Source organism: Ursus americanus, chromosome 2 (genome assembly GCF_024610735.1).
Source record: "Ursus americanus isolate L20-20 chromosome 2, mUrsAme1.1.p, whole genome shotgun sequence".
In the NCBI taxonomy this organism is placed as follows: domain Eukaryota; kingdom Metazoa; phylum Chordata; class Mammalia; order Carnivora; family Ursidae; genus Ursus; species Ursus americanus.
The window spans coordinates 94,316,588-94,344,237 of record NC_142128.1 but is presented as its reverse complement, the minus strand read 5'-3'; the positions used below and the strand labels follow the sequence as shown (position 1 = coordinate 94,344,237).

Sequence of the window (27,650 nt, the reverse complement as noted above, 5' to 3'; positions counted from 1 at the left end):
AGGCCACCCCTGTAGGGAACTTCTGTTTGAGTTTGTTCTGTGTGCTAGACGTTGAACCGTATGTATGTTAGATACCTCCATTTGAAGGCCATTTGAAGTCATTTACATAGTCAACCTTTTGATGAATTTTTTGTGTGTGTGAGTAGGTTTAGTGACAGTATTTCCATCTGTCAAGGTGGAACAGATGACAGAATTGCTAATCACAGCTTTTCTTATATACTGAATACTTACATACTGAACAAAAAAATAGCACGCAGGCTACAATAGAATTAATGTCCCTCTTAATTATTTGGCATATATTTAGCATTCCGTATTTCAGGGATTATACAGAACTCTTAATTTATTGAATGACCAAGTGAAGTAGTGGTAATTTAGAAAAGTAATACAAGTAATTGGGTACTTGATGCTTTTTGCCTGTATCATCAAATTTCTGTACTCCTGTTTGGGGAGCTTCATATAGTAAATTTGACTTTACTTGGATAAGACTTGTCAGAGACATTGTTCTCTGTTTCTTAGTTGTTGTGGAATTATTTTATAGTAGCAAGCCAGTTACATGTCTGAGTGTACCAGAAATACATTGCCTCTCTTAAGTCTCTTAACTACTACCTTTTTCATTTTCAAGCATTAACTCATTACAAAGATTGAATAAAACTTTAGATTCTTTTTTTTTTTTTTTAAGATTTTTTTTTTTTTTTTAAATTTATTTGACAGACAGCCAGCGAGAGAGGGAACACAAGCAGGGGGAATGGGAGAGGAAGAAGCAGGCTCATAGCGGAGGAGCCTGATGTGGGGCTCAATCCCATAACGCCGGGATCACGCCCTGAGCCGAAGGCAGACGCTTAACCGCTGTGCCACCCAGGCGCCCCAACTTTAGATTCTTTTAAAGCACCTTTTACTCAGGCACCTGGGTGGCTCAGTCATTCAAGTGTCCAACTTTTGACTTTGGCTAAAGTCATGATTTCAGGATTGTGAGATTGAGCCCCGCATTGGGCTCTGCGATGGGCATGGAGCCCGCCTAAGAATCTCTCTGCCCCCCCCCCAAAACACCTTTTGTTCTTGGGGATGTATCAGGCAAGTTGCTGTTAACCACTTTGAATAACAGTAATAAGTACAGTGCCTGTTGACTGCCAAGCTGGAGAGTTTGCTTAGCCTTAGCCCTGGCCAAGTCTACCAGTCCAGACAGTATGTATGCCTATAATGTTATTTCTAATTATACATAAATGTTTACTTCTTTAAAATAGATTTTGGTAGCTATACTCAATAATGAGTGTTTCTTTTTTTCTTTTTTACAAAATGAAAAACAAGTAAAGCTGTCTTCTCCTTGGGTTATTCAAAGGAAGAAATGAAAGGGGATGAAAATAGCTATACCTTATTTAAAGGAATGTTGCAGAGGAAAAACATTTGTGAGAGATGCATCTATGAGTAAATACATAGCCAAAACAGTTCATACACAAATTTACCTTAACTACAATATTCATTTTTATTTTATTTAAACATACAATATCTGAAATAATGGATTCATATTTTTTTTAAGAACACCAGAAGTTCCACCAGCACAGCCAAAACCTGGGGTTGCAGCTCCCCCAGAAGTAGCACCTGCTCCCAAATCTTGGGCCAGTAACAAGCAAGGTGGGCAAGGAGATGGTAAGTGGACATTAGCTGGGGAAACCGGCTAGGTTTGATAGTTACTGAACAGCCATGCAGGAGATAAGGGGTGGATTTTGACAGGGGCAGAGAACATTGTCAAGGATATACTCAGGTCCTAAAAAAGCGTCTTTTCTTTCATCTCTTGGCACTAGACCCATGTATGAGCCAATGATAGGGATTTTAAAGGAGTCTTTAGGATACCCTCTGTCCCACATTGTTTTATTTTCACCCTACATGACCAGAAAAACTTTGTACCTACTCTTTGGGGCATAAAAGTACCCAGACACTGTGTAAATTGCTAGAAACTATATTCATCACCATCTGTGCTCCCTAACCTCTTCTATTTCAAACATGTGCTACTCAGGATTTCCATGGTAGGGAAGAGCCAGACAGTAGCTGTAATACTATTCCCCCCACCAAGGAATGATGGACACCCCAGCAAAATTTAAATTTCCCACTTGCAAAACAGGAAAGATCTATAAAACATTGTATAGAAAATCTAGGTCCTGTCTACACCCTCAAGCTAGTAAAATCAGATCTTTTAATTTGTGGAAGCATTAAGTAAATAGGCAAGTAGGTAGGTAGATGGGTGAATGGGTGACTAGTGAGGTGCAACCAGTATCTCAGTCATAAATTTAGTGAAGGCTGTTAAGCCTCATTGTGATACTTGCAGTGTTGATTCATATATGCTGTTTCAGTAATATTATTTGATTCTTAGAGTTATTAGCAAAGGAATTTGACTTTTTGAAAATGTAAGGAGTCGTAGTAAAAGAAAAATGGGAGTGAAACTCTCATTTTCCTTATCATCTTTAATGAGTCCTGAACAGTGTCTGGCAGATTCCTTTTAGATTTTTATCTCCTCATGGCTGTTCATTAACTTTCCAAGGGATTCTAATTTTAAATACATTTTAAAATTTTATGGATATAAACAGTGGAATAATTATATATATATATATAAACTACATAATATATATATAAAAGTGGAACAGTTTATCAGAGAAAAGCAGAGACTTCTATCCTGGGAGGGTTTTTTCATTATCTTCAGTATAAAAGTTACATTTAATGTTTTAAAAAAATCTGTAGGAATCCAGGTGAATAGTCATTTTCAGCAAGAATTTCCCAGCCTGCAGGCAGCTGGGGATCAGGAAAAAAAAGAAAAAGAAACAAGTGATGACAATTATGGACCTGGACCCAGTTTACGCCCACCAAGTAAGAATACTTTTTATTTCATAAAGATAGTGAATGAGATTATATTTGTATTTTATTTTGTAAGATAACCTGCCCAGTATTAGTACATGTGACTTACCTAGTTTGAAAAGACAGAGCAACTGCCGTCATTCCGGTGTGGTTCTCACATGCACAGCATTGGTATAACTTAACATGTTGGAAATGTATATCTTGGGCCTCACAGTCAACCCACTAAATTAGAAATCTGCATTTTAACAAGATTCCTGAGTGAGTTCTTTGCACATTAATATTGGTCATTTTTACAGTAGTAAAAATTTTGAACCAACCTCCCTAATATGCAAATATTTATTTGTAAATTATATCCATTTATTTGCTACTCTGTTAACATTCAGCGATCCCGTGCTTTCTGAACTCATAGCGAAGAGCCAAATAAATTTGGGTAGTAAGAAATACTTGTATTTTGGACATAAAGGAAAAACTACAAATAGAATATAAAATCCTTGAGATTAAATGTCTCATTTTTAATTATATTAGTTTCCTATTGTCATTACCAAATATCTCAAAGAATCCTGTATACATGGGAGATTTCTCTTTTCAGTGATGGTTACAAATCTCTATTTCTGATAACCTAATACATTTCATTTTTATGGCTCATTTCTTGTCTGGGTAAATCATCTTTTCTTATTTTTATTTTTAATTTCTATTATGTAGTTGATGCATTTATATTAGAAATAGGTTATCAGCTCTGTTTTCTTTCTTTCTTTAAGTTTTTTAAGTAATTTCTACACCCAACATGGGGCTCGAATTTATAACCCTGAGATCGGGAGTTCCATACTGTACCCACAGAGCCAGCCAGGCACCCCTCTCCTATTTTCTTGTTCAGTTGATTTTCACCAGTTATCTGTTCCTGCATAACAAATTTGGGAGCTGCTTAGCTAAGAGTTGTGGCTAAGGAACTCTCTCAACCTTGCAGTATGTCATCTGATGCCCCCTTGATGGGGCTGCTGTTTCAGGCTCACTCATGGTAGCTCTTTTGTGTGTGGGCTGCTCACAGCATTGCTTCCCCAAGAGGAAGTAAAGAGGGACTGGACTACTCCCATTCAGGATGGAAGCCCAGTCTTTTATAACTTAATCCCATAAGAGAAACATCATCACTGCTGCTTTATTCTGTAGGTGACCCAAACCAATCCTGGTACACTGAGAGGAGGCTACTACACAGGATGAGAATACCAGGAGATAGAAACCCATTTGGGGTCATCTTAGAGGCTACCTACCAAAGAGATACCCTTATAAAATCCTTTACCTGTTTTACTGAGTGTAGTTTTACCAGATAATATAGTCACTGAATTTGTCCCCCTTGGGCACATGTACCTAGCCATAGCAGCCGGAAAACAATTGAGGGCATCACTGTTATCACAGGACTCCAGCCCTCTTCCCTCAGGACACCTCAAGTACAACAGTGACTTTAATCTCTATATCAAATATTGGTAAAGCTCGATAGAGAAGTTCTAATATTTTCTTCCCCAACCCCAGTATTTGCTTTTGGTGGTACCCTCTGTGGTACATCTGCTCTGCTTTGGAAGCTACTGTTCTTGATTACCTAAACACTTTGAGAGCAGTAGGGTCTAGATTAGATTTTCACTTCTCCTTCACTGTGTTTTGTTACTCTATTGAATTTTGAAATGTGCCTGGTTTGATTTCACTGTATTCCATTTTCAGCTTCTTATGCCCTTCCCCCCCCCTTTTTAAAGATTTTATTTATTTATTCGACAGAGATAGAGACAGCCAGTGAGAGAGGGAACACAAGCAGGGGGAGTGGGAGAGGAAGAAGCAGGCTCATAGCGGAGGAGCCTGATGTGGGGCTCGATCCCATAACGCCGGGTTCACGCCCTGAGCCGAAGGCAGATGCTTAACCGCTGTGCCACCCAGGCGCCCCCCCTCCCCCCTTTTTAATTTCAATTCTGAACTCTGTGGTGCTGTTTCTTTGTTTTAATTGAATTTCTAATCTCTCTCCATACCAGATGTTGCTTGTTGGAGAGATGGTGGTAAGTCTGCTGGCTCACCCTTGACATCTGACCAAGATGAAAAGGTCTCTGGCCAGGATGAAAGCACAGCCGGAACATCAGAACAAAATGATATCCTCAAAGTGGTGGAAAAGAGGATAGCTTGTGGTCCTCCACAGGCTAAACTGAATGGACAACAGCCTGCTCTCGCTTCCCAGTACAGAGCTATGATGCCTCCTTATGTAAGTATTGTTAAAGAAGCAAACTGTTAAATAAGAGGTTTTCGCTCTGGGTTCCAAGGAGAGAATTAGAATATGGAAAAGTTTAGGTCCTTATTTGCATTAACATCTAACTAAAAATTAGCATTTTCCTTGATTATGGATGCAGGACATAAATCACAGAAGTATCGGGAGTACCCTAATTTTTATCATTAATAGGGATCGTAGATACTTTCGTATCCTGTCATACTGTGGATATGGCAAAATAAACTCAGTAATACTTCAAATTTAGACCCATAGGTAGCCCCACTTGTTATTTAATGAAAGCACATACATTACCATATCAGAAATCTGTTTTTTAAATATTGTGTTAACAGAATTTTAGCAGACTTGTTTTTTTTTTTGGTACTCTGTATGTTAGATTATGGATTTAAAACATTCTATGAGAAGAGATTCATAGGATTGACTAGACTGCCACAGGGGTTGTTCATGGCACAGAAAAGGTTAATACGAGCTTCAGTTCTAAAGTTTTTATTGGTGAACACACCTTTACATTCTTTTTAACTTCTTCTTATGGAATATTTTGAACATATGCAAAAACAGCAATAATAGTACAATGAACCTCCCCCTTCTTCCATAGCTACCATCCGTCTTCAGTAGTTATCAACTTGGGGTCAGTCTTGATTCAGCTATTTCCCACCACCTCCAATTACTGAAGCAAATCCTAGATACATCATTTCATCCATATATATTTTAGGTTGTATTTTAAAACATAAAGACGAGGAGAAAAATCCATCTTGGCATTATCGCACCTAAAAGGAAAGTTTGTTTTTTTTTATTAAAAAAAATTTTTTTAAAGATATATTTATTTATTTATGGGTGGGACAGAGAGAGGGGGAGGGAGAGTCTTAAGTAGAATCCTCCCTGAGCACAGACCCTGTCATGGGCTCGATCTCACCACCCTGAGATCACAGCCTGAGCCGAAACCAAGAGTCGGACACCCAACTGACTGTGCCACCCAGGCGCCCCTATGAAGAGTTTTTAAAAATATCAAGTCGGTATTCCGATTCCGATTTCTCTGATTATCTCATGATTAGGATCCAAATAACATCTATTCTTTGAGATTGGTTGTTATTTTTCTTAGGAATCCTTTTTTCTTTGGTTACTTCTTTCCTTCCATTTCTCTCTCTCTCTCTCTCTCTCTCTCTCTCTTTTTTTTTTTTTTTTTTTTGAGTTATAATTTATTTGTTACCCTGTGGAGTTTTTCATAGTCTGGATTTTGCTGATTCTATCTTTGTAGCTTTATTTAATATATACTTGTGACTCACATTTCTATAAATTAATAGGTAGATTTGGTGCCCTCATACATTTGTTTGCGTTCAGCCTCCTGTGAAATGATATGGTAAATTACATGTGCCCAAGTAAATTAACATTTTTCAGGAGACCATTAATCTCAAAGAGAGTTAAGAGTCTGGTTCTTATATTTATTTTTATTATGATTTAATTCCTAAGTATTCAGGCTCTAAATATCCATATTTTTTCATACTTTGTATTTCTTTGTATTATTTAATTATTCTAGGGTAGAGGAAAGAAATTATTAAAAATAATTTTTGTTAAAAATTTGGGAACATGATAAAAATCAGTCTTATATGCTAACCTGGCATTGAAAAATTATTTACACTTAACTGCTTGTCTCCTAATAGTTTCCAAATTGTTCTTCCAAAGACCCCTGAATTTTCAGGCCTGGGGGTGGGGTGGTAGAAGGGAAAGTTTTAAAAGGGGAGACCAAGCAGGCTTTGTTCCCAGTTTCATCAATCTTTTTATTTGAATAATGAGTTCCACTAATTAACAAAAACAAAAATGTTTTTAAAACCTTCACTGTATATTGAGAATTTAAAGATTATTTCTACAAGTATTTTTGTGGCAAATTCCTAAATTTTAAGCATTTAATACATGAAATTAATCTCTGTTTCCTGACTAATCAGCAGAAGAGGGATCTAATGAAACTTTACCTATGAATATTTGCCTCCAACTGTTTTTTTGCTAACTTCAGTACAGGATGATGTAACCAAAAAATTCTCAGTATTTGCCACAAAAAGCTTCTCTATTTGAGCTTCGGCTGCTGCTTAACTTATTTTTAATTAGTTTTGCTCTAACCCTACTTAGAAATTGCATCTTTAGATGGAATGATCATATAAACATAGCCTTTTCTTCAAGTACAGAGTAATTTCTTTACCTAACAGGTTTTGTTTTCTTGTTTTTTTTTAAGAGAGCTAATCTATTTCAGGATATAAATTATGTATTTTAGGTAATACAGTCTTCTTTTCTTCCTTGCCTGGCTGTCTTCCCCTCTCACTCCCTCCCACCCTCTCTCCTTCTTTCTTTCCTTCTTTCTTTTTTCTCCCTCTTTCGTTCTTTCTTTCTTTCATTTTCTTCTTGTATTTTGACCTGGTTATAAGCAAATAGTTATAAGCACCTCTTTTGACATCTCTTCCCTTCCCTTGGTGGTATTGTCTTCATAATCTATCTTACAACTTCTCCTTAGCTTCTCAAATCCCAGGTTCCATAGAGAGCAAACATCCTTGTTTATGATAACGATCTGTGTATTAACTTGAATCAGAATCCACCTATTTCCCACCCATGGGAAATTCTTCCATACCCACTGTCTTCCTCACTCCTCTGGATTGTGGACTATACTTTTATCTAAACTGACTTTCTCTTTATCAACAAATCTGCCCTCAGTTGATCTACTGCATTATGATGAAGTGTCACATTATTTCCTTTCAAATATTTGAATTTGGTAGGGCTTTGCAGTTCTCTGGGGTATATGCATGTTGTCTTTTTAGGTTTTTCACGTTGGTTCATAATCATTTATGTGATTTTGTTAATGGGATAGCGGAAGTTCTTCCTGGGATGTGTCCTAGTTATTATCTGTATTTGTAAAGTCTTGCTAGATGCGTAGTCTTAACAGATGGCTTGTTATTGAGGATGAATGATGATTTATACCAGCTGATACAGCTAATTATTCATAGAATGGTTTATTATAATCTTTCTATAAATTGTAATCTCATGTTTAGTTAGGGTAATCTTTTTACATATATATGTGTATATATATATATATTTTACGTATATATGTATATATATTTTACATATATATGTATATGTAAATACTTATATATTTTTTACATATATATATATATAAATAAATAAAAACTTGGTTGCAGAATTTATCAATTTTGTTTTTTTCATTTAGATGTTTCAGCAATATCCGAGGATGGCGTATCCTCCTCTTCACGGTCCCATGAGGTTTCCACCTTCTTTATCTGAAACAAACAAGTAAGACTATTAAATGATAAAAGTTGCCAAGGCACAAAGGCACATATATCCTCATTAAGATTTTCTGGAGATTGGAAGAAAAAAAAAAGGTGTTCTGGAGGTCGAATGGATTGTGATGATTGATTGATTCATTATTTTGACCTCAGAGTACAGTTGCCATGAACAAATAATTGACTTTTATAAGACAGAACAAAAATACTTTATTTTTCTAAAACTTTAAATTAATTGACATAAGATTCTGAAAATTGAAAATCATGGCCCTAACAAGACATGACAGTTGTTTATCCCTTCTTCCTTCCATGAGGTTAATGACTCCCCATTTTCTTTTCTTTTTTTTCTTAACGTGAGACTTGAGCATTCTCCTCAATGATTTTTCTTAACATTCTTCATTTTGATATTAGTAGTAGTCTTAGCCATATTATTCTTTAACATATTTGTTTTATTTTAAATTTTCAGGAGTTAAAAAACCCATTGTCTGATATTAAATACTTGTAACAGATTTATATATTGTCCTGAATTTATGTATTAATATTAGAATTTCTTCATACACACGTCAGGTGCAAAATATTTTCTACATCAGACAATACTAATGTTGAATTAAAATGAACTAAATTCCAATCTTTTAATATTTACGTATTTTAGAATCATTAAAACTTTGTATCTTTTCCCCTCATAACCTTTTGTTCATTAGAGGCCTTCGAGGAAGGGGCCCACCACCTTCATGGGCCTCAGAGCCTGAACGCCCTTCCATCCTTAGTGCATCAGAGCTAAAGGAGCTTGATAAATTTGATAACCTAGATGCTGAAGCTGATGAAGGTTGGGCAGGTAAGAGGCAAAATCAAGCATTTTTAGTTTTTAGATGTTTTTAAACAGTCAATCTGAATTTTCCTTAATTTAATAGGTGCTCAGATGGAAGTAGATTATACGGAACAACTGAATTTCAGTGATGATGATGAGCAAGGAAGTAGTAGTCCTAAAGAGAACAGCAGGTAAGCTGTTGGAATGCCTTCCACAAGTAATACTATGAATTTATTGGTATAACATTATCCAGTTATGCAGAGAGGCTTCATTAATAGTCATTTGTTCCTTTTTTATAGAATTTCTACATTCTCTTCCAAGAATTTACTGAGTGAGAGGTGATTAATAAGTCAAATTTTAAAAGTAAAGCTAATCAAGGAATTAAAGTTTGATGCTTCTAAAGAAAATACATATTTTAAAAAAGATGTTTAGATCCTGGCCATCTAATTGGTGATATTTTGAAAGACAATATCAGGGACTCTATCAAACTTGTTACTTGCTTGAACTGATTCATATTTACGAATTGGAGAAAAATTACTTGAGTTACTGTAGCTGTTTCAGTCAAGTCTGATTTTTTAAACTTCAGCAAGCAGCATTAAAGTTTGAAAAATGGGAGCTTTTCATCTCTGATATAGGGGCATCAGAGTCAGAAATATATGGGTTGTATACCATAAAAATTGCGCTCTTAAAATATAAGGAGCTTGCATGCACATGTTGGTAGAGGTTTCTAGCCATGGTGTTGTAATATACTGCTGTTTCATGATCAGTTACAAGATGCCTGGCACTTGTGATTTTAAAAAATACTATAGTTTGACTTCTGTCTTTTCAGTAAGTCAGAATAAATTAGAATACAGTCACTTAGATGAGACTTTTTGGATGGGGGTGATAGAAAATGGTGGGGATATATTCCTTTGTGAAGTTGTATGTCAAGTGTTGAGTGTCCATATTTGACAACTGCTCTACTGCACTTTATACCTGCTAATGATAACTTGGCCAAACCCAGTTCCTAATACATTACAGATACATATTTACTGAATGAGTGAATGAATAAATGAATAGCACCAGTAGGTCACAAGACCATCCCATTCCTTGATATACTCCTACTCCCCCCACTAAAACTATATAGAAATAATCTTTTTTATATAGACAAAATGCTTTTACTTGTGGTATAGTCTGTCTACTTTACTTTCTTATTTCATCTGGATTTTGATTCCTTAGTGAGGATCAAGTTTCAAAAGCTTCTGAAAACACTGAAAACCGAAAAGAGGCAGATGAAGCTTGCAACGCTAAGTCATCTTCTCAGATACCTGCCCAGCCATCAATATCAAAAGGTCCTTATGGGAAGGGACCTCCATTTAATCAGGTTTGTTTTACTCAAGGAGACCATTGTCACTACCTGTACTTGCGGTTGAATTCATCTTATCGTAAAGTTGAAAGAAGAATTAGGAAAGGAAACTATCTTTTGTTGTGAATAGTTGTAGATCTAAACCATAATTTTATTGTATATTAACAGGAACTGTCAATACAGTAGCTAAAATTATCAAGTAGAAACTAAAGTTTCACTATTTTTCTATCTTCTAACAGTTTGGTCTTATTAAAGTGAAGGTATAAGCTGTTTTTCCAAACATTGTTAAGTGGTTTATGGTTTACTGAGTACTTTGTAAATTGTAGTCCATATTCATAATGTGAAATAGTATGCTGAGTAGGGAAATCACACGTAAGGAGTAGAGAAATCTATTAAGTGTGAGTCTTTTTGAAGAACGTTGTTGAAGAAAGGAAATAATGTGGGTAAACAGATACACTTGATCCTACTTCCAAGAAACTGCATAAGCCAGCTGGGAATTAAAAAGGGCTTTCATCTGGAGAGTCCGCTTACCTCATAGTGCAGTCAGCATGTATTTGTTGAATTCATACAAAACGGAGGGAGGAGCTGGTCCCTTCAAGGAGATAAAGGTAGGTAGCTAACCGTCTCTAAAATGACACTGTAATAAATGGTGTGACAGAGCACACATAATGAATTCTTAGAGCATTCTCTGGAAAAGGTTTTGCAGAAGACTTGGTACTCGAAGTGGGAATTAGCCAGTAAACAAAGGGAAGAGAGAAATTTCAAGCAGTGGGAACATGTTCAGGGTAGAGAAGCATGAGAAAGCATGGCACATTCTAGAAGTCTCCAGTAGTTTGATATAGGAGAGGAGTTAAAGAGAGCTGTGTAACAACCAGTTGTTAAATGTATGCTATACAAGGAAGTTTGAAGTTTATTCCTAAGGCATTGGTTAATCATTGGAGAATAAATTTGTGAACTCTGAAAAAGGATTTTTTAGGTGTTTTTTTTTTTTAAACAAAATTCATGTTTTATGTGACTTTAATTTATTGGCTTAACATGGGGAGTGATAATTCCTTTCTCATGAACGAATAGAGGAATATCGTATGCCATATCTTAATGTCTTGATTTGTATGTGTGTGTGACTTCGATGTATATATTAGCAAGTGAATAGTGTAAGTGTAGCAGGTGAATATGTATTATTTGATTCCAGTATGTTTAGATGTTTCATTTCTTTAGGTAAATCTCATACATTTAGTTTGCCATTAGGAAAAAATTCAGAAAAAGAATATGGCTTATGTAAAATAAAATTTCAAAATTAAAGGCATACTTCTCCACAGCCAAATTACCTGTGGTAGAATTTCAGAATTTACACACTAAAATTTTAGTTTTTGCAAAGTCCATTTGAGATTCCTTTTTTTTTTTTTTTTAAAGATTTTATTTATTTATTCAACAGAGATAGAGACAGCCAGCGAGAGAGAACACAAGCAGGGGGAGTGGGAGAGGAAGAAGCAGGCTCATAGCGGAAGAGCCTGATGTGGGGCTCGATCCCGGATCTCCGGGATCACGCCCTGAGCCGAAGGCAGGCGCTTAACTGCTGTGCCACCCAGGCGCCCCCCATTTGAGATTCTAATCTTATTAAAATGGCAGAGTGATTTTATAGAATATAATGTTACCATGCAGTGAGTGGTGTGTTTTTATTAAAAAAGAGAAAAGGATGAAGATGGTTCACTGTTCGCAGTCTTCTAGTGCCACTGGAAAAAATTTAAGTACGTTCAGAAATATTTCCAGTAGATAACTTTTATCTGGTTATTTTGTAATAGTCCTTATCTTTATAATAGGAACGTGGACCATCTTCACACCTGCCACCACCTCCAAAATTGCTTGCACAGCAGGTAAATCTTAAATGCTTCTTTGTGGTCTGTATGTATTATTTGACTTTATATGTTTTAATGGAAAGATTTCTGTATGTTTCTTATTTATAACTTTTATGAAACATGGATATTACCTGGTTAGTTCTTTGCATATCTTCCTCTTTTATCTGCTCCTCTTCATTCTCAGCTGATATGCATGCTCCTAATTTCACTAAGAAAATTAGAACCAACTGTTTTTCCTGTTTCAGTGCCCTTCCTGTCCTTCCTGCTAATGGCAACCCTTCCACTGTTACCTTGCTCCCATCTTCTATCATTTATTGGTTAACATTGTCTCCCATCTTAAGAAACTTTTAAAAAATCAGCCCTTCTTTAACTCTTACTACCCTCCATCCCCCTATAGTTTCCACTCTATTTCTCTGTTCTCCATTATGGCAAAATTGTTTTAGTGAGCTGTTTGCACTTACTGTCTTCACTTTCTCTCTCATTAACCCTTTACAGTTACACTTTTTCATCACCACCATACCTTTGAAACTATTATTGTGAAGGTCAGTAGTGATTTCCATTTTGCCAAATTCAGTTCTTTTGTCTTCATTTTACTTAATTTCAGTAGTAGTTGACATAGCTAATCTTTCCATCCTTCTTTAAAGACTTTTTTTTTTTACTTTGGGACATCACACTATTGTGTTCTCTTTCTTCAATTTGTATTTCTTCTGGGCCTTTATTGGGGGGACGCACACACATGTACACAGGAAGGGAGAGGGGTAGAGATGGGGGGGGGAGAGAGAGAGAATCCCAAGCAGACTCCTTACTGAATGTGGAGCCTAATGCGGGACTCAGTCCCTCAACCCTGTGATCATGACCCTGGGCTGAAACAAGAGTCAGACACTTAACTGACTAAGCCACCCAGGTGTTCCTGGGTGTTGGAGGATTAAGGGCTGTGTTCTTATTCCTTTTTCTGACTGTGTCCTTTCCCTGGAAGATCTCATATATGTGCTTATGGTACATTTATCTGTAGCCCTTAAAGTGCTACTCTGACTTCATATCAGTCATGTATTTAGTGATCAATTAAGCATCTCCACTTGGATTTCTGATAGATACATCCAAACCATAACAATATCCTCGCCCCCTGCGCGCGCGCGCGCACGCACACACACACACACACACACACGTATACACACACATACACACACACACACGGCCCTGCTTCTTCCCTTGTCTTCCCATCTTAGGTAATGGCATTATAATTTACCCATTTGCTCAAGTTAAAACCTAGAAGTCACTCATAACTCTTTCCTCTTTTTTTATCATACATCCAGTCTAATCTATCAGCAGATTATGTCACCCCTACCTTCGGAATATATTCCTACACTGAGTAATGGCCTACCACTCATTATATTTCATTTGAACTATCACAGTAGGTCCCTAATAGGTCTTATTTTCCACTGTGGTTCCTGCTTACCTGCCACCTCCATCCTAGAATAGATAACAGTCTTTGAAAATTGTATATACTGGATCAGTCTTTTCTTAGTTCCTTCCAGTGGTCGTTAAGGTCTCTGTCTACTCTCCTCATTTTATCTAGTTTTCTCTTTGTTCTTGCCATACAGCTTTATAAAACACATTTTATTTGCTGTTTCCTCTGACTAGAGGAATGTTTTCCAGAGATCCTTCTTCTAATCAAATTCTTTGCTCAGGTGTTACACTTCGCAGGCCTTCCCTGATCACCCTACTGTGATAGGCATACATACCACAACCATCACCATCATCTCCACCAGTCACTTTCCTTTTAACCACTGAATGCCCTTTATGGTATTTTTATATACATACAAGCTAAAACTAAACATCTGGAAGAAAGTATAGGAAAAAAAATCTTTAAACTTGGGTCAACAAAGATGCAATTCACAAAAGGCATGGATTAGGGGGAAAAAATCAGTTGGAGTTTTAGAAACATCTCTGAGGCAATGAAAAAATATGTCCACAAAAAAAATATTACTAATATATCTGACCAAGAACATGTATATATATATATATTTTTTTTTTAAGAAAGGAATTTATTTATGTATTTATTTTTAAAGATTTTATTTATTTGCCAGAGAGAGAACACAAGCAGGGGGGAGAGGCAGGCAGAGGGAGAAGCAGACTCCCTGCTGAGCAAGGAGCCCGATAGGGGACTCGATTCTAGGACCCTGGTATCATCACCTGAGCCAAAGGCCGACGCTTAACTGTCTGAGCCACCCAGGTGTCCCTGGAACATATTTTTTAAAAGAAGAAAACAAACGGTTGCCTAGGTGGCTCAGTCGATTAAGTGTCTGCTTTCAGCTCAGGTCATGATCCTGGAGTCCTAGAATCAAGTCCCGCATCAGGCTCCCTGCTTTGCGTATCTCTCTCTCTCATGAATGAATAAATAAAATCCTAAAAAAACCCAAAAAAACCCAAAAGACCCTTATAACTAATAAAAAGACAAATAGCCCAACAAAATGATTTGAACATTCACTTCACAAAATGAGATATACAAATGGTCAGTAAGTACACGAAAAGATGTTCAGTATCTTAAACACCAGGGAAATGCAAATTAAAACCACAGTGAGATTTTGTCACACATCCAAAATTTAAAGTGCTGGTGACACCAAGTACAGTGAGGGTATAAAGCAACCAGCACCCTCATATATTACTGGCGGAGCTATAAAACCTTGTAACCACTTTGGGAAACAGTTTGGCACTGTCTTAATAAAGTGAAAAATATACTTAGTACATGATTCAGCAGTTGCACTCCTAAGTATTTATCCTAGAGAAATGAAAATACATATATTTACACAAAGACTTAGGCATGAGTGTCCATAATTGTTTATTCATGGTTAAAAAACTAGAAGCATTTTGGATCCACATGTCCATCCACAAGTGAAATGATGTGCCCATGATGGAATACTGTCCAGCAATAGAATGGAACAGACGACTGATAGCCACCTCAAAACTATTATCCTGAGCACAAGAAGCCAGATACTAAAGAAGATATAACTTGATGTATCCATATATATGGAACTGTAGGAAAGGTAAAACTACTCTGTATTGTCAGAAGCAGACCAGTGGTTGTTCGGGGTTAGAGGTGCTGGCAGATAAAGTGGTTTGCCTAAGACAGCACTGTTACTAAATGATAAAGTCTGGAATATATATATATATATATGTATGTATATTTTATATTTAGTAGTTTCGTCATACTGTTATTTTCTCATTTGTGAGGATTCTCACTGGTTAAATGGCTTTTTAGGTTTCTTCACCCTACTAGCTATTAAAATTAGTATTTTTAAAACAATTTTTTTTAGTTCCTTAACATTTTAGCCCTTCAGGTGCTCTTTTTTGTTTTGCATAGTTGCCGGCAGTGATAGATAGTTGTTTTAGAACATACCAATTTAAAAGTAGGTCATTAAAACTCAGTCTCTCAAGTGATATCCCACATTCCACTGTGAGTTCTAAGTATGCATTTCTGGATCTTTCAGTTCAAAGACCGAGAACTCTGTCTATACAGGCTGATCTCTAGAATTTCTCCTTCTCGAAGTGTTGGCAGTAGTAGTGTCTCCCATCTTTTTCACTTAGCATCTCTGGGTGTCTGTGGTTTTCCTGTAACTGCACCTTTGTTTTCTCAGGGCTCACATGACACCGTTCTGCCTGTTTATGGACTTTTCTCTCTCTTTAGGCATTCCATCTCTGACAGTTGCTGCTCTGAGAAGCACTCATGTTCTAAATTTCCTTCATGTCTAGATTTAGATTATGAAATTCATGTTGTGACAGCTTCTGATTTTATTCAACAAATTCTGTATGTGCAATAATGTCTGCCACGATAAATAGGTACATGGCCTAGATTAATTGTTCTGTCTTTGGGGAATTCTCTAAATTTAATATTTTCTCCATGCTGCTTGTTTGTATTTTAATATGTATGTTTAATCAGAAACATTTGTGACATTTTGTGGCGTTTTTCCTTCCCTCTTCATGTCTGTGATGTCCGATGTTGGTTGGAAATAGATTTGTCATATTCACCTGGTAATTTATCATAATGTTTCAGCATCCTCCTCCAGACCGGCAGGCAGTACCTGGAAGACCAGGCCCTTTCCCCCCCAAGCAGCAAGTACCGGATGAAGATGAAATATGGAAGCAAAGAAGAAGACAGCAGTCAGAACTTTCTGCAGCAGTGGAACGCGCTCGGAAGCGACGTGAAGAGGAAGAGCGAAGAATGGAAGAACAAAGGAAGGCAGCATGTGCGGAGAAACTGAAACGATTGGATGAAAAGCTTGGCATAGTGGACAAACAACCATCTCCAGAGGAGATTAGAGAAAGGGAGCGAGAAAAAGAACGGGAGCGTGAGAAAGAACTTGAGAGAGAACAAGAACGGGAGCGAGAGAAGGAGAGAGAAAAAGAAAGGGAGAGGCAACAGGAGAAGGAGAAAGAACTGGAGAGAGAGCAGGAAAAACAGAGAGAACTGGAAAAGGAAAGAAAGCAAGAAAAAGAGAAAGAACTAGAACGACAGCAGGAAAAGGAGAAAGAACTGCAAAAGATGAAGGAACAGGAAAAGGAATGTGAGTTGGAGAAGAAAGAAAGGGAAAAAGTGGAGGAGAAAACCGAACACAAAGAACCTACTTTAGAGCCTATGGTAGAAAAACCAGAAAGTGAAACCAACTGTAGTAAAGGTATGAGAGTCTTGTTCTTTTATAAGAGGCTTCGTAGTACTTCTGGTGTGGATGTTTGTGTGTTTGTAATATATATGTATGTAATCAGATAAAAATGAGGGTTGTTTTTTTTTTTTTAAGATTGGTTTTATTATTTACTTATTTATTTATTTAGAGAAAGAGAGGGTGCACATGCATGTGAGCAGAGAGAAGGGCAGAGGGAGAGAGAATCTCAAGCAGACTCCCCACAGAGTGCAGAGCCTAACGTGGGGCTGGATCCCAGTACTCTGAGGTCATTCAGGAGTCAGACGCTTAACCATCTGAGCCACCCAGGCATCCCAGTTGAGTTTTTTTTTTTTTAAATAGAAGCTGAATTTTATTGGTTATTTTAATATACTTTTTTCCGTAATTTTTTTATTGTGGTGAAATATACGTAACATAAAATTTAGCATTTTAACCTTATTTAGGTGTACAGTTTAATGGTTTTAATATATTCATAATGCTTTGCAGTCATCACCACCATCCATCTCCAGAACTCTTTCCATCTTATAAAACTGAAACTCTACCTATTAAACAATAGTTCCCTATTTTCCCCTCTCCTCAACCCCTTGGCAACCACTGTTCTAGTTTCTGTCTCTGATTTTGACTGTTCTGAGTGCCTCATACGGTATTTGTCTTTTTGTGGTTGGCTTATTTCACTTAGTAAATGTCGTCCAAGGTTCTTTCATATTGTAGCATATTGCAGAGTTTTCTTCCTTTTTAAGGCTAATAATCTATATATAAAACCACATTTTGCTTATCTGTTTATCTGTTCATGGGTACTTGGATTGATTCCATATTTTACCTATTTTGAATAATGCTGCTGTGAATGTGAATGTGCAGATGTCTTGTTGAGACCCTGCTTTCATTTTTTTTGATTACATACTCAGAAATGCAATTGCTGGATCGTATGATAATTTTGTTTTTAATTTTTTGAGGAACCACCATACTGTTTTTCTCAGCAGCTGTTACCATTTTACATTTCCACCAACAGTGCACAAGGGTCCCAATTTCTCCACATTCTCACCAACATCTGTTTTTTTCTGGGGGTTTTTTTGATAGCAGGCTTCCTAGTAAGTGTGAGGTGGTAACTCACTGTTAATTTTTGATGTGTGCTTTGCCAGTGATTAGTGATGTTGAGTATTATCTTTTTATGTGTTCATTGGCCATTTCGTGTATCTTTGGAGAAATGTCCAAGTCCTTTGTCTGTTTTTGAATCAGATTGTTGTTGAGTTTTAGGAGTTGGCTGTGCATTCTAGATGTTAATCCCTTACCAGATATATGATCTGCCAATGTTACCTCTCTTTAGATAGGTTGCCTTTTCATTCTGGATATTCTTTTCATGCATAAAACTTCAAAATTTTCATGAAATCGTCTGTTTTTTGTTGCTTCTGCCTTTGGTGTCAAGTCCACGAAGTCATGGCCAAATCTAATATAATAAAGCGTTTGTTCTGTTTACTTATAAGAGTTTTATAGTTTTATGTCTTACATTTACATCTTTGACCTGTTTTGAGTTAAGTTTTTGTACATTGTGTTAGGTAAGGGACCAGCTTCATTCTTTTTCATGTGGATATTCAGCTTTCTCAATACCATTGTTGGAAACACTGTTCTTTCCCCCATTGAATGGTCTTAGCAACATCTTATAAAATCACTCGACCGTGTATGTGATGGTTTATTTTGGGGTCTTGATTCTGTTCCGTTGCCCTATCTGCCTGACTTTATGTTAGTGTCTTACTGTTTTTATTACTGCAGCTTTGCCGTATGCTTTTTTTTTTTTTTTTTTAAGATTTTATTATTTTATTTATTCGACAGGATAGAGACAGCCAGCGAGAGAGGGAACACAAGCAGGGGCAGTGGGAGAGGAAGAAGCAGGCTTATAGCGGAGGAGCCTGACGTGGGGCTCGATCCCATAACGCTGGGATCACGCCCGGAGCCGAAGGCAGACGCTTAACCGCTGTGCCACCCAGGCGCCCCTGCCGTATGCTTTTAAATCCGGATATGTGGGTCGTCCATCTTTGTTACTTTTTTTCATGAGGGTTTTGGCTATTCTGGGTCCCCCTGAGAGTACATGTGAATTTTAGGATGGGTGTTTCTATTTCTGTAAAGAACACCATTGAGATTTTGCTAGGGATTGCATAACTATTGCTTTTGGTAGTATTGATAATGTCAATAATATTAAGTCTTGCAGTCTGTGAGCATGGGATGTGTTCCCATTTATTTATGTCTTCTTTAATTTCTTCCAGCAATATTTTGTAGTTTTCATTGTACAAGGCTTTTATCTCCTTGGTTTATTCTTAAGCATTTTAGGGGTACCTGGCTGGTTCAGTCGGGGGAGTGTTTGGCTCTTAATTTCGAAATTATGAGTTCAAGCCACACGTTGGGTGTAGAGATTACTTAAATAAAAACCTAAAAAAAAATTCGTAAGCATTTTATTCTTTTTGATGCTATTGTAAATGGAATTGTTTGTAATTTCCTTTTCAGATCATTCATTATTAGTATACTAGAAATGCAGGTAATGTGAGCAGATGTTACAATCTTATATGTAGAAAACCCTAAATCTCAAGGGATCCAGAGTAGCTAAAACTGGCTTGAACTAAAGTAACAAAGCTGGAGGACTCATACAACTGGATTTAAAAACTTACTGCAGAGTTTATGTTTGTAGGAATTTGTTCATTTCATCTTGCTTATCCATTTTGTTGGTATATAGTTATCCATAATACTCTCATAATCCTTATTTCTATAGAATTGGTAGTAATGTCCCAGTTTCTATTTCTGATTTTAGTAGTTTGAGTCCTCTCTCTCTCTCTTTTTTTTTTTTTTTTGGTTGACTTACCTAGTTAAAGGTTTGTCAATTTTGTTAATCTTTTCAGAGAACCCACTTTTAGCTGCATTGATTTTTTTCTATTTTTCTATTCTCTGTTTTGTGGATCTCTGTGTTGAACTTTATTACCTTTCTTCTGGTAACTTTGGTTTTACTTTGTTCTTATTCTTTTTCCCTTACATTGTTAACACTAGGTTTGGGATTGGAGGTCTTTCTTTTTTAATGTAAGCATTTATAGCTGTAAATTTGCCCCCTTTGCATCACTTTTGCTGCATCCTATAAATTTTGGTATGTTGTGTTTTTGTGTTCATTCATCTCAGGTATTTTCTAATTTCCCTTCTCATTTGTTCTTTGATTGAGAGTGGTGTTTAATTTCCTCAGATTTGTGAATTTTCCTGTTTCACTTCTCTTTTTGATTTTTAACTTCATCCCATTGTGGTCATAGAAAATACTTCATATGAGATTTATCATTTTAAATCTATTGACCATTGATGCTGTGGTCTGACATACAGTCTGTCTTGGAAAATGTCCTGTGTGCATGTGAGGAGAATGTGATGGCTGTTCTTGGATAGAGTGTTCTCTAGGTTTGTTGGATCTTTTGGTTTATTGTATTAAGTCCTTTGTTTCCTCGCTTACCCTTTGTCTGGTTATTGTATCCATTATTGAGAGTAAGGTATTGAAGTGTCCAGCTATAAATGTACAACAGTCTGTCCCTTCAACTCTGTCAGTATTTTGCTTCATATATTTTGATGATCTGTTATTAGACACATATGTTAAGTATGTGTAAATATTTATATTGGCCGTATCTTGCTGCTTTGAACCTTTTATTAGTATATAATGTCCTGTGTCTCTTGTAAAACTTTCAGTTCAAAGCCACTCTTGTCTGGTATTAGCATAGCCACCTTGCTCTCTTCAGTTACTGTTGCTGTGGACCATCTGTGTTTATCTTTTCATTTTCAATCTGTTTGTGTCTCTGGATCTTAAGTTTCTTAGAGATAACGATATAGTTGGATCACGTGTTTCCAGTTCAATCCATTTTAAGTATTGATTAGAAGGGACTTATTCTGACATTTTGGTATTTGGTTTTTGTATGCCTTATCCATTTTTGCCCCTCATTTCCTGCGTTACCGTCTTTTGTGTTTAGGTGATTTTTTTGTATTGAAACATTTTAAATTCCTTTCTCATTTCCTTCTGTTTATATTCTGTAGCTACCTTCTTTGTTTTTACCATGGGGATTGCATAAATATGCAAAAGTTATGTCACTAAATTTATACCAGCCTAACTTTAATAATATACAAAAATTCATTCCTTTTTTAACAGTTCCATTCGTATTCCCTTTGGTGGTGGTTGTCACAGAGTTACATCTTTAACGTCATATCCCCAGAAACAAACCAATAATTATTTTAAATGAATTAGTTTCTTTAATCATGTGGAAAACAATGTGGAGTTACAAACCAAGATATAATGTTATTAGCTTTTAGACTAATAATTGCTCTTTTTTAAAAAAATAATTCATTTCATAAATCACGTGTGCAAACATAGAGTTACACATGATACCACTGCCTTTTATGATTGCCCATGTGTTTGCCTTTATGGAGAATCATTATTTTGTCATGCAGTTTTGATTTATTGTGTGCTATCCTTTCATTTTACCCTGCAGGACTCCCTTGAGCGTTAGCGGAGGGCAGGTCTGATGGTAATGAACTCTTTCATAGCTTTTATCTAGGAATATTTCAATTTCTCCCTCATTTTTGAAGAACAGTTTTGCCAGATAAAGGATTCTTGGTTGATAGGAGTTTTTTTTCTTTTAATACTTTGAGATGTCTCCTGGCCTCCAGTGTTTCTGATGAGAAATCTGATACTTTATGTGACTTCTCCTTAGTGCTATCCTGCTGCTTTCATGATTCACTGTTTGTCTTTTTAAAGTTTTATTATAATGTGTCTCAGTTTGGAACTCTTAGAATTCATAGAGCTTCTTAGAAGTTATACTCATGCTTTCATCAAATTTGAGACATTTTTGGCCATTATTTCTTCAAATATTCATCTCTGCCCCTTTGTCTCTCCCCTGCTTCTAGACTCCCTCCCAGTGTGTATGTTTGGTCTGTTGATCTTGTCCTATAGGTACCTTAAGCTCTGTTTATTTTTTGTTCTGTTTCTCGGGCATAATAATTTCCGTTGTCCTTGTTGAAGTTTGCGAATTCTTTCTTTTGCTTGCTCCAATGTGGGTTTAAATGTGTGGGGGGGGAGGGGAGGTTGTGCCTGGGTGGCTCAGCTGGTTAGGCCTCGACCTCTTGGTTTCAGCTCAGGTCATGATCTCATGGCTCTGTGCCCAGCAGGGAATCTACTTGAGGATTCTGTCTCTCTGCCCCTCCTGCCAGTCATGTGCGTGCATGTATGCTCTCTCTTATAAATAAATAAATCTTTAAAAATTAACTGTGAGGTGGGGGGTGTGTAGCTGGTACTGTGCTAAAAGCTTTAATTGACTAATACTAACCACAGTTTATCATCCAAACCTTCCCCTGAAAGTTGCAAGCCTTCATTCAATAGACTCTGGAGTTCTAGAGTACTGAGACCAGGTGGATTCTGCCAGTTGTTGTCTAGTTTGGAAAGAGATTCTTGGTGTTTCCTTCTCCACTATTTATCTCCGAATCCTCTTATACAAAAGGTTGTGAAGATAACATTTGCACTATAAAACATGCACTAGATTCATTTTTTCTTATTTCATATTAACAATAAAGGGTATTAAAAGAAACAAGTTAATTGGGTTTGGGGAAGGATAATTGTGGGGTTATTCTACAAGGAAACAAAAAGCTTCCCTTGTAGTGTTTCTCAAAGTTGTTAGATGAGGTTCAGTTCCATTTTTTCTACAAAACTGTATTTGCTTCATAGTCACATATGCTGATTCTTCTACTTTTTTCTGATTCTAAGACATTTAAATTCAAAGACATTTAAATTTTGTACACATATATTAATACTTCTGAAACTTCAGTTGAATAGAGCTTAATGAAAATTTTGGGATTGTCATAATTAAGTGACTGTACCCAGTTCATAATTTCAGATTTGTTTTTCTTCCAGTTTAAATATAAAAGCTTCCAAAGTGTAGTTGACTGTAATTATCCTTTAAAAAAAATTTCTGGCTCTAATCAACTTTTTTGTTCTCCACTTTGTCTTAGAGACTCTAATTAGCAGAATTAAAATATAGTATAAACCTTGCTCTGAACTTCGGTAAAGTTCATTCTTAATGAACAGTTTAACAATGACTTAAAATAGAAGTAATAGTAGTTCTGTTTCGGGGTGCCTCCGCGGCTCAGTCAGTTAAGCGTCTGCCTTTGGCTGACGTGATCCCAGGGTTCTGGGATCGAGCCCTGTATCGGGTTCTCTGTTCAGCAGGGAGCCTGCTTCTCCTCCTCCCTCTGACATTCCCCCTGCCATTCCCCCTGCCTGTGTTCTCTCTCTGTCAAATAAATAAAATCTTTAAAAAAAGAAAAAAAGAAGTAGTTCTATTTCAGTCTATTTTCTGATACAGAAACACTGACACATTTTTCTTTAATCTGAAAACCCATGGTCTTTAAGATCCTGCTGCTTGAAATTATATTATGAAGCTATTTAAATTTTTTCTTTAATTTTTTATTTATAGTCAGAGTCATCATCAAACTTGGCTCTTAACTAACTATAAAAAGAGTTGAGTATGTTACCCTAACCTTTTTTTAATGAGATAAGGCCCATGCCAGATTTCATAAATTTTTGTATTAATGCATATAGAGATAATTTGATATTGATAATGGGCTTTTATTACATATCATAAGCATAGATTGCTCATAATACGAAAGTAAAATTTCTCACTGTAGCATTGGCATACCTTAATATTGATGGATGCTAAAAAAGACCAACCTTAGGGAATCTCATTAATAGATGATGACAAAGGACCATAGATTTGAAATAAGGAAATCATATTTTAGTCTTTGTTCTGTCAGTGAATACATTGATTAATTTCACTGTCAGGTGGAACTATATCTACACCAATTAGTTATGCTTTTCTTTTTAATCATTTCTTGGTGCTTTTATTTTCATTCACATCTTCTCTGTTCTTTGATGGCAATTTAACTTCAGCTAGGCTTATTAGCATGATGTGCCCTTTTGATTTTAAGTGTTGTACCTACTGGCTCTCTTTTCTTTCCAGTATTTTATTTACCTTTTTACAACATTCTTAATATTGAATGTAATGCCTACAAGAAAATGTGGTTTGTGATTCTTCAGAGCATGGTTTTTACGTTGGCAAAATAAACTTCCTTTTAAAATGCATCCCTAGTTCTCTGAGAAAAGAATTTATAACAGGCTTCACTTTGTAATTGTGACAAATTCTCTAGAACGAATAGGCTGTGTTTTTCTTTAGGATGAAAAATTTTATTTAGTTAGTAAATAAGTACGTGTATAGTATTTTTTGGTATCATTCTTGATAATCTTTAGGTAGAATAATTTATATGTCTGAAGATAGCTGATGATCACTGTTGTCAGACTTTGATTCATTAGTTTTCTTTATAGATAATAGTCTCTTGATCAAAAAGCAAACATTTGTGTTACATTTTACGTTTAAGCCCTTTGTATTTTCATATCAGTCCTAGTGAACCAAAGGTAAATACTGACAGCATTAATAGTTATTAAAACAATTAGAAATAGGTAGTAATTGAAATGTTTTATTATCACAAAATATCAGATACAAATTTTTGCTTGGTAAAGCATTTGGACCTGTGATCTCTAAAGAACCTGGCTTTGAGGAAATCTAAGGTTTTGTTACTTTAATGTTAACCTCATTGATGGCTATCAGTATTAGAGTACAGAACAGTTTTTTGAAGTGTTAAGAATGGTTTCTTCTGGGGTGCCTGAGTGGCTCAGTTGTTAAGCGTCTACTTTCGGCTCAGGTCGTGATCCCAGGGTCCTGGGATCCAGCCCCGCATCGGGCTCCCGCTCAGCGGGAAGCCTGCTTTTCCCTCCCCCATTCCCTGTGCTGGTGTTCCCTCTCTCGCTGTGTCTCTCTCTGTCAAATAAATAAATAAAATCTAAATAAATAAATAAATAAATAAATAAATAAATAAATAAATAAATAATGCTTTCTTCCTCATTAACCTTTTTAAAATATCAGTCTAATAATTTCATGCCAGTGCACATATCATGCATTTGATAAGTGTCATAGATGATTATCATTATTTTTCATTTTTTGGGGGGACAGAGGATGATGCAGTTTTCACTAGACAAGACAGCAATCGCAGTGAAAAAGAGACCACGCAAGTGGCACATGAAACAGAGCCAGAATCAGGATCTCAACCTCGGCCTGCTGTATTATCCGGTTATTTTAAACAGTTTCAGAAGTCTTTACCACCTCGATTTCAGCGACAGCAGGTAACAGAAAACATTTTATCATGTATGTGATCAAAAGGTTTATTGTTCAGTAGTCTGAGAAGTAGTTTGACATGAAACCTAAAATACACAAAGCATATAGGTTTTCCCTGAAATTCTTTCCCTTTTTAATAGTTAAGTTTGTTGATAATGGGTTTTACCATAAACTTTTGTGTCATTTCCCCCCTTGATTTATAGACACCTTTCTAGGAAATGATTTCTGCAGTACAATTAATGAGTGATTAATTTCTTAAGGCAAAATGTCATGACTTTCTTAAGGCAAAATGTCGTGACTTATCTTCTCTTTTGACTTACAATCTCTCAGTGTTAAATATCTTTTGAATTCTTTTCCCTGAAGGATTCAAAAAAGCCCACTATTTTCTGATATGATTGCTTATATTAACTGATCACGTGGAACCAAAATCTCAAGATGTGGGATCCTGCTTTTTCAGGAACAGATGAAACAGCAGCAGTGGCAGCAGCAGCAGCAGCAGCAGCAGCAAGGTGTACTTCCCCAGACGGTCCCTTCACAGCCGTCCAGCGGTGCTGTCCCTCCTCCACCACACAGACCTCTCTACCAGCCCATGCAGCCTCACCCGCAGCATTTGGCTTCTATGGGTTTTGATCCAAGGTGGCTCATGATGCAGTCATACATGGATCCTCGAATGATATCAGGTAGACCTGCTATGGATATTCCACCCATTCATCCTGGTGAGTTGAAATTGAGTTTGTCTCGTGGCTCACTGGCAGTTACACAAGATCAGAGGTTTTCATCTTCTCCCGTTTTTACTCTTAATTCCTTTAAGATGTATAATCTAGTAAGAACTTAAGTAGGGTGCCTAGATATATATTTTTAAAGATTTTATTTATTTGAGAGTGAGAGTGTGCATGTGCATGAGTGGGGAGCAGGGGGAGAGGGAGAAAGACAAAGACAAGCAGACTCCCTGCTCAGCCGGGAGCCCAATGCAGGGCTCCATCCCAGGACCCTGAGATCATGACCCGAGCTGAAGTTGGATGCCTAACTGTCTGAGCCACCCAGGTGCCCCTAGACTTTTTATTTTTAAAGATCTTATTTATTTATTTTAGAGAGCGGGAGGGGCAAAGGAAGAGGGAGAGAGCATCCCAAGCAGATTTTTTTTTTTTTTAAGATTTTTATTTATTTATTCGACAGAGATAGAGACAGCCAGAGAGAGGGAACACAAGCAGGGGGAGTGGGAGAGGAAGAAGCAGGCTCCTAGCGGAGGAGCCTGATGTGGGGCTCGATCCCAGAACGCTGGGATCACGCCCTGAGCCGAAGGCAGACGCTCAACCGCTGTGCCACCCAGGCGCCCCCCAAGCAGATTTCTCACTGAGCACAGAGCCTGACACAGGGCTTAGTCTCACGACCCTGGGATTAGAACCTGAGCTGAGACCAAGAGTCAGACGCTCAACTGACTGCGCCATCCAGGCGTCCTAGGGTGCCTAGATTTATTTATTTATTTTTTTAAATTTAAAAGATTTATCTATTTGACAGAGAAAGAGTGCACATGCAAGCTGGGGGCAGGGATAGAGGGTGAGGGAGAGAGAATCTCAAGCAGACTCCCCCCTGGGAAGGGAACCTGATAATGGGGCTCAATCTCACAAGCCTGAAGTCATGACCTGAACTGAAATCAAGGGTCAGACACTTAACTGACTGAGCCACCCAGGTGCCCCCAGGCTACCTAGATTTTTAATCAAAAAATTCTGTAACTTTTAGCACAGAGTAGTTAAATGCCAGACACTATATGATACGTGTTATAAGACCAAAACGCTAGTAGTTATTTTCTGTTTCGTAAATATTTAAAAATTTTTTGACTCTGAAAATATTTTCTGTTATTTGCTAAATTGTTTTCATTCTTTTAAGTGTTTAAGCATTTAAATTTTTCCATATATTCTGTATTCCAGCTTTTTAGCTTTCTCTGCCAAATACTTGAGTTTTCACATAGGTTAGCTGAAAACGAATGAATTAGTGTTGTATGGAATCTATCAGAATAAATCTGGATAATTCATGAACAAAATGATATAGAGGAAAGTTTAGAAGGGATAAAAATATGATCAAGAATCATGTCTTGGGGCGCCTGGGTGGCGCAGTCGTTAAGTGTCTGCCTTCGGCTCAAGGCGTGATCCTGGATCCCTGGGATTGAGCCCCGCATCGGGCTTCTCTGCTGGGAGCCTGCTTCTTCCTCTCCCACTCCCCCTCCTGTGTTCCCTCTCTCTCTGGCTGTCTCTCTCTGTCAAATAAATAAATAAAATCTTTAAAAAAAATTCATGTTTTAATTTAAAAATTTATACTGCAATTTTAAAATTTAAGAGGGGTAATTAATAGCATTGATCAACT

At 36.8% G+C, this 27,650-nt stretch overlaps 1 protein-coding gene across 13 annotated transcripts in view; it reads left to right on the top strand.

The window, feature by feature from the left end:
- The window catches only part of PRRC2C (proline rich coiled-coil 2C), a 92,350-nt gene that overhangs the window by 22,932 nt on the left and 41,768 nt on the right, over positions 1 to 27,650 (top strand). For 11 of the 13 annotated variants that reach the window (XM_045813867.2, XM_087858937.1, XM_087858948.1 and 8 more), the window contains exons 4-14: positions 1,535 to 1,644; positions 2,731 to 2,856; positions 4,857 to 5,080; positions 8,310 to 8,392; positions 9,084 to 9,217; positions 9,294 to 9,381; positions 10,409 to 10,553; positions 12,353 to 12,406; positions 16,440 to 17,061; positions 25,128 to 25,297; positions 25,747 to 26,005. In XM_045813867.2, the coding sequence (XP_045669823.2) occupies positions 1,535 to 1,644; positions 2,731 to 2,856; positions 4,857 to 5,080; positions 8,310 to 8,392; positions 9,084 to 9,217; positions 9,294 to 9,381; positions 10,409 to 10,553; positions 12,353 to 12,406; positions 16,440 to 17,061; positions 25,128 to 25,297; positions 25,747 to 26,005 (2,015 nt within the window). The remainder of the gene's footprint in view (positions 1 to 1,534; positions 1,645 to 2,730; positions 2,857 to 4,856; positions 5,081 to 8,309; positions 8,393 to 9,083; positions 9,218 to 9,293; positions 9,382 to 10,408; positions 10,554 to 12,352; positions 12,407 to 16,439; positions 17,062 to 25,127; positions 25,298 to 25,746; positions 26,006 to 27,650) is intronic. The other 2 variants (XM_087858944.1, XM_087858947.1) reach the window with 2 other exon arrangements.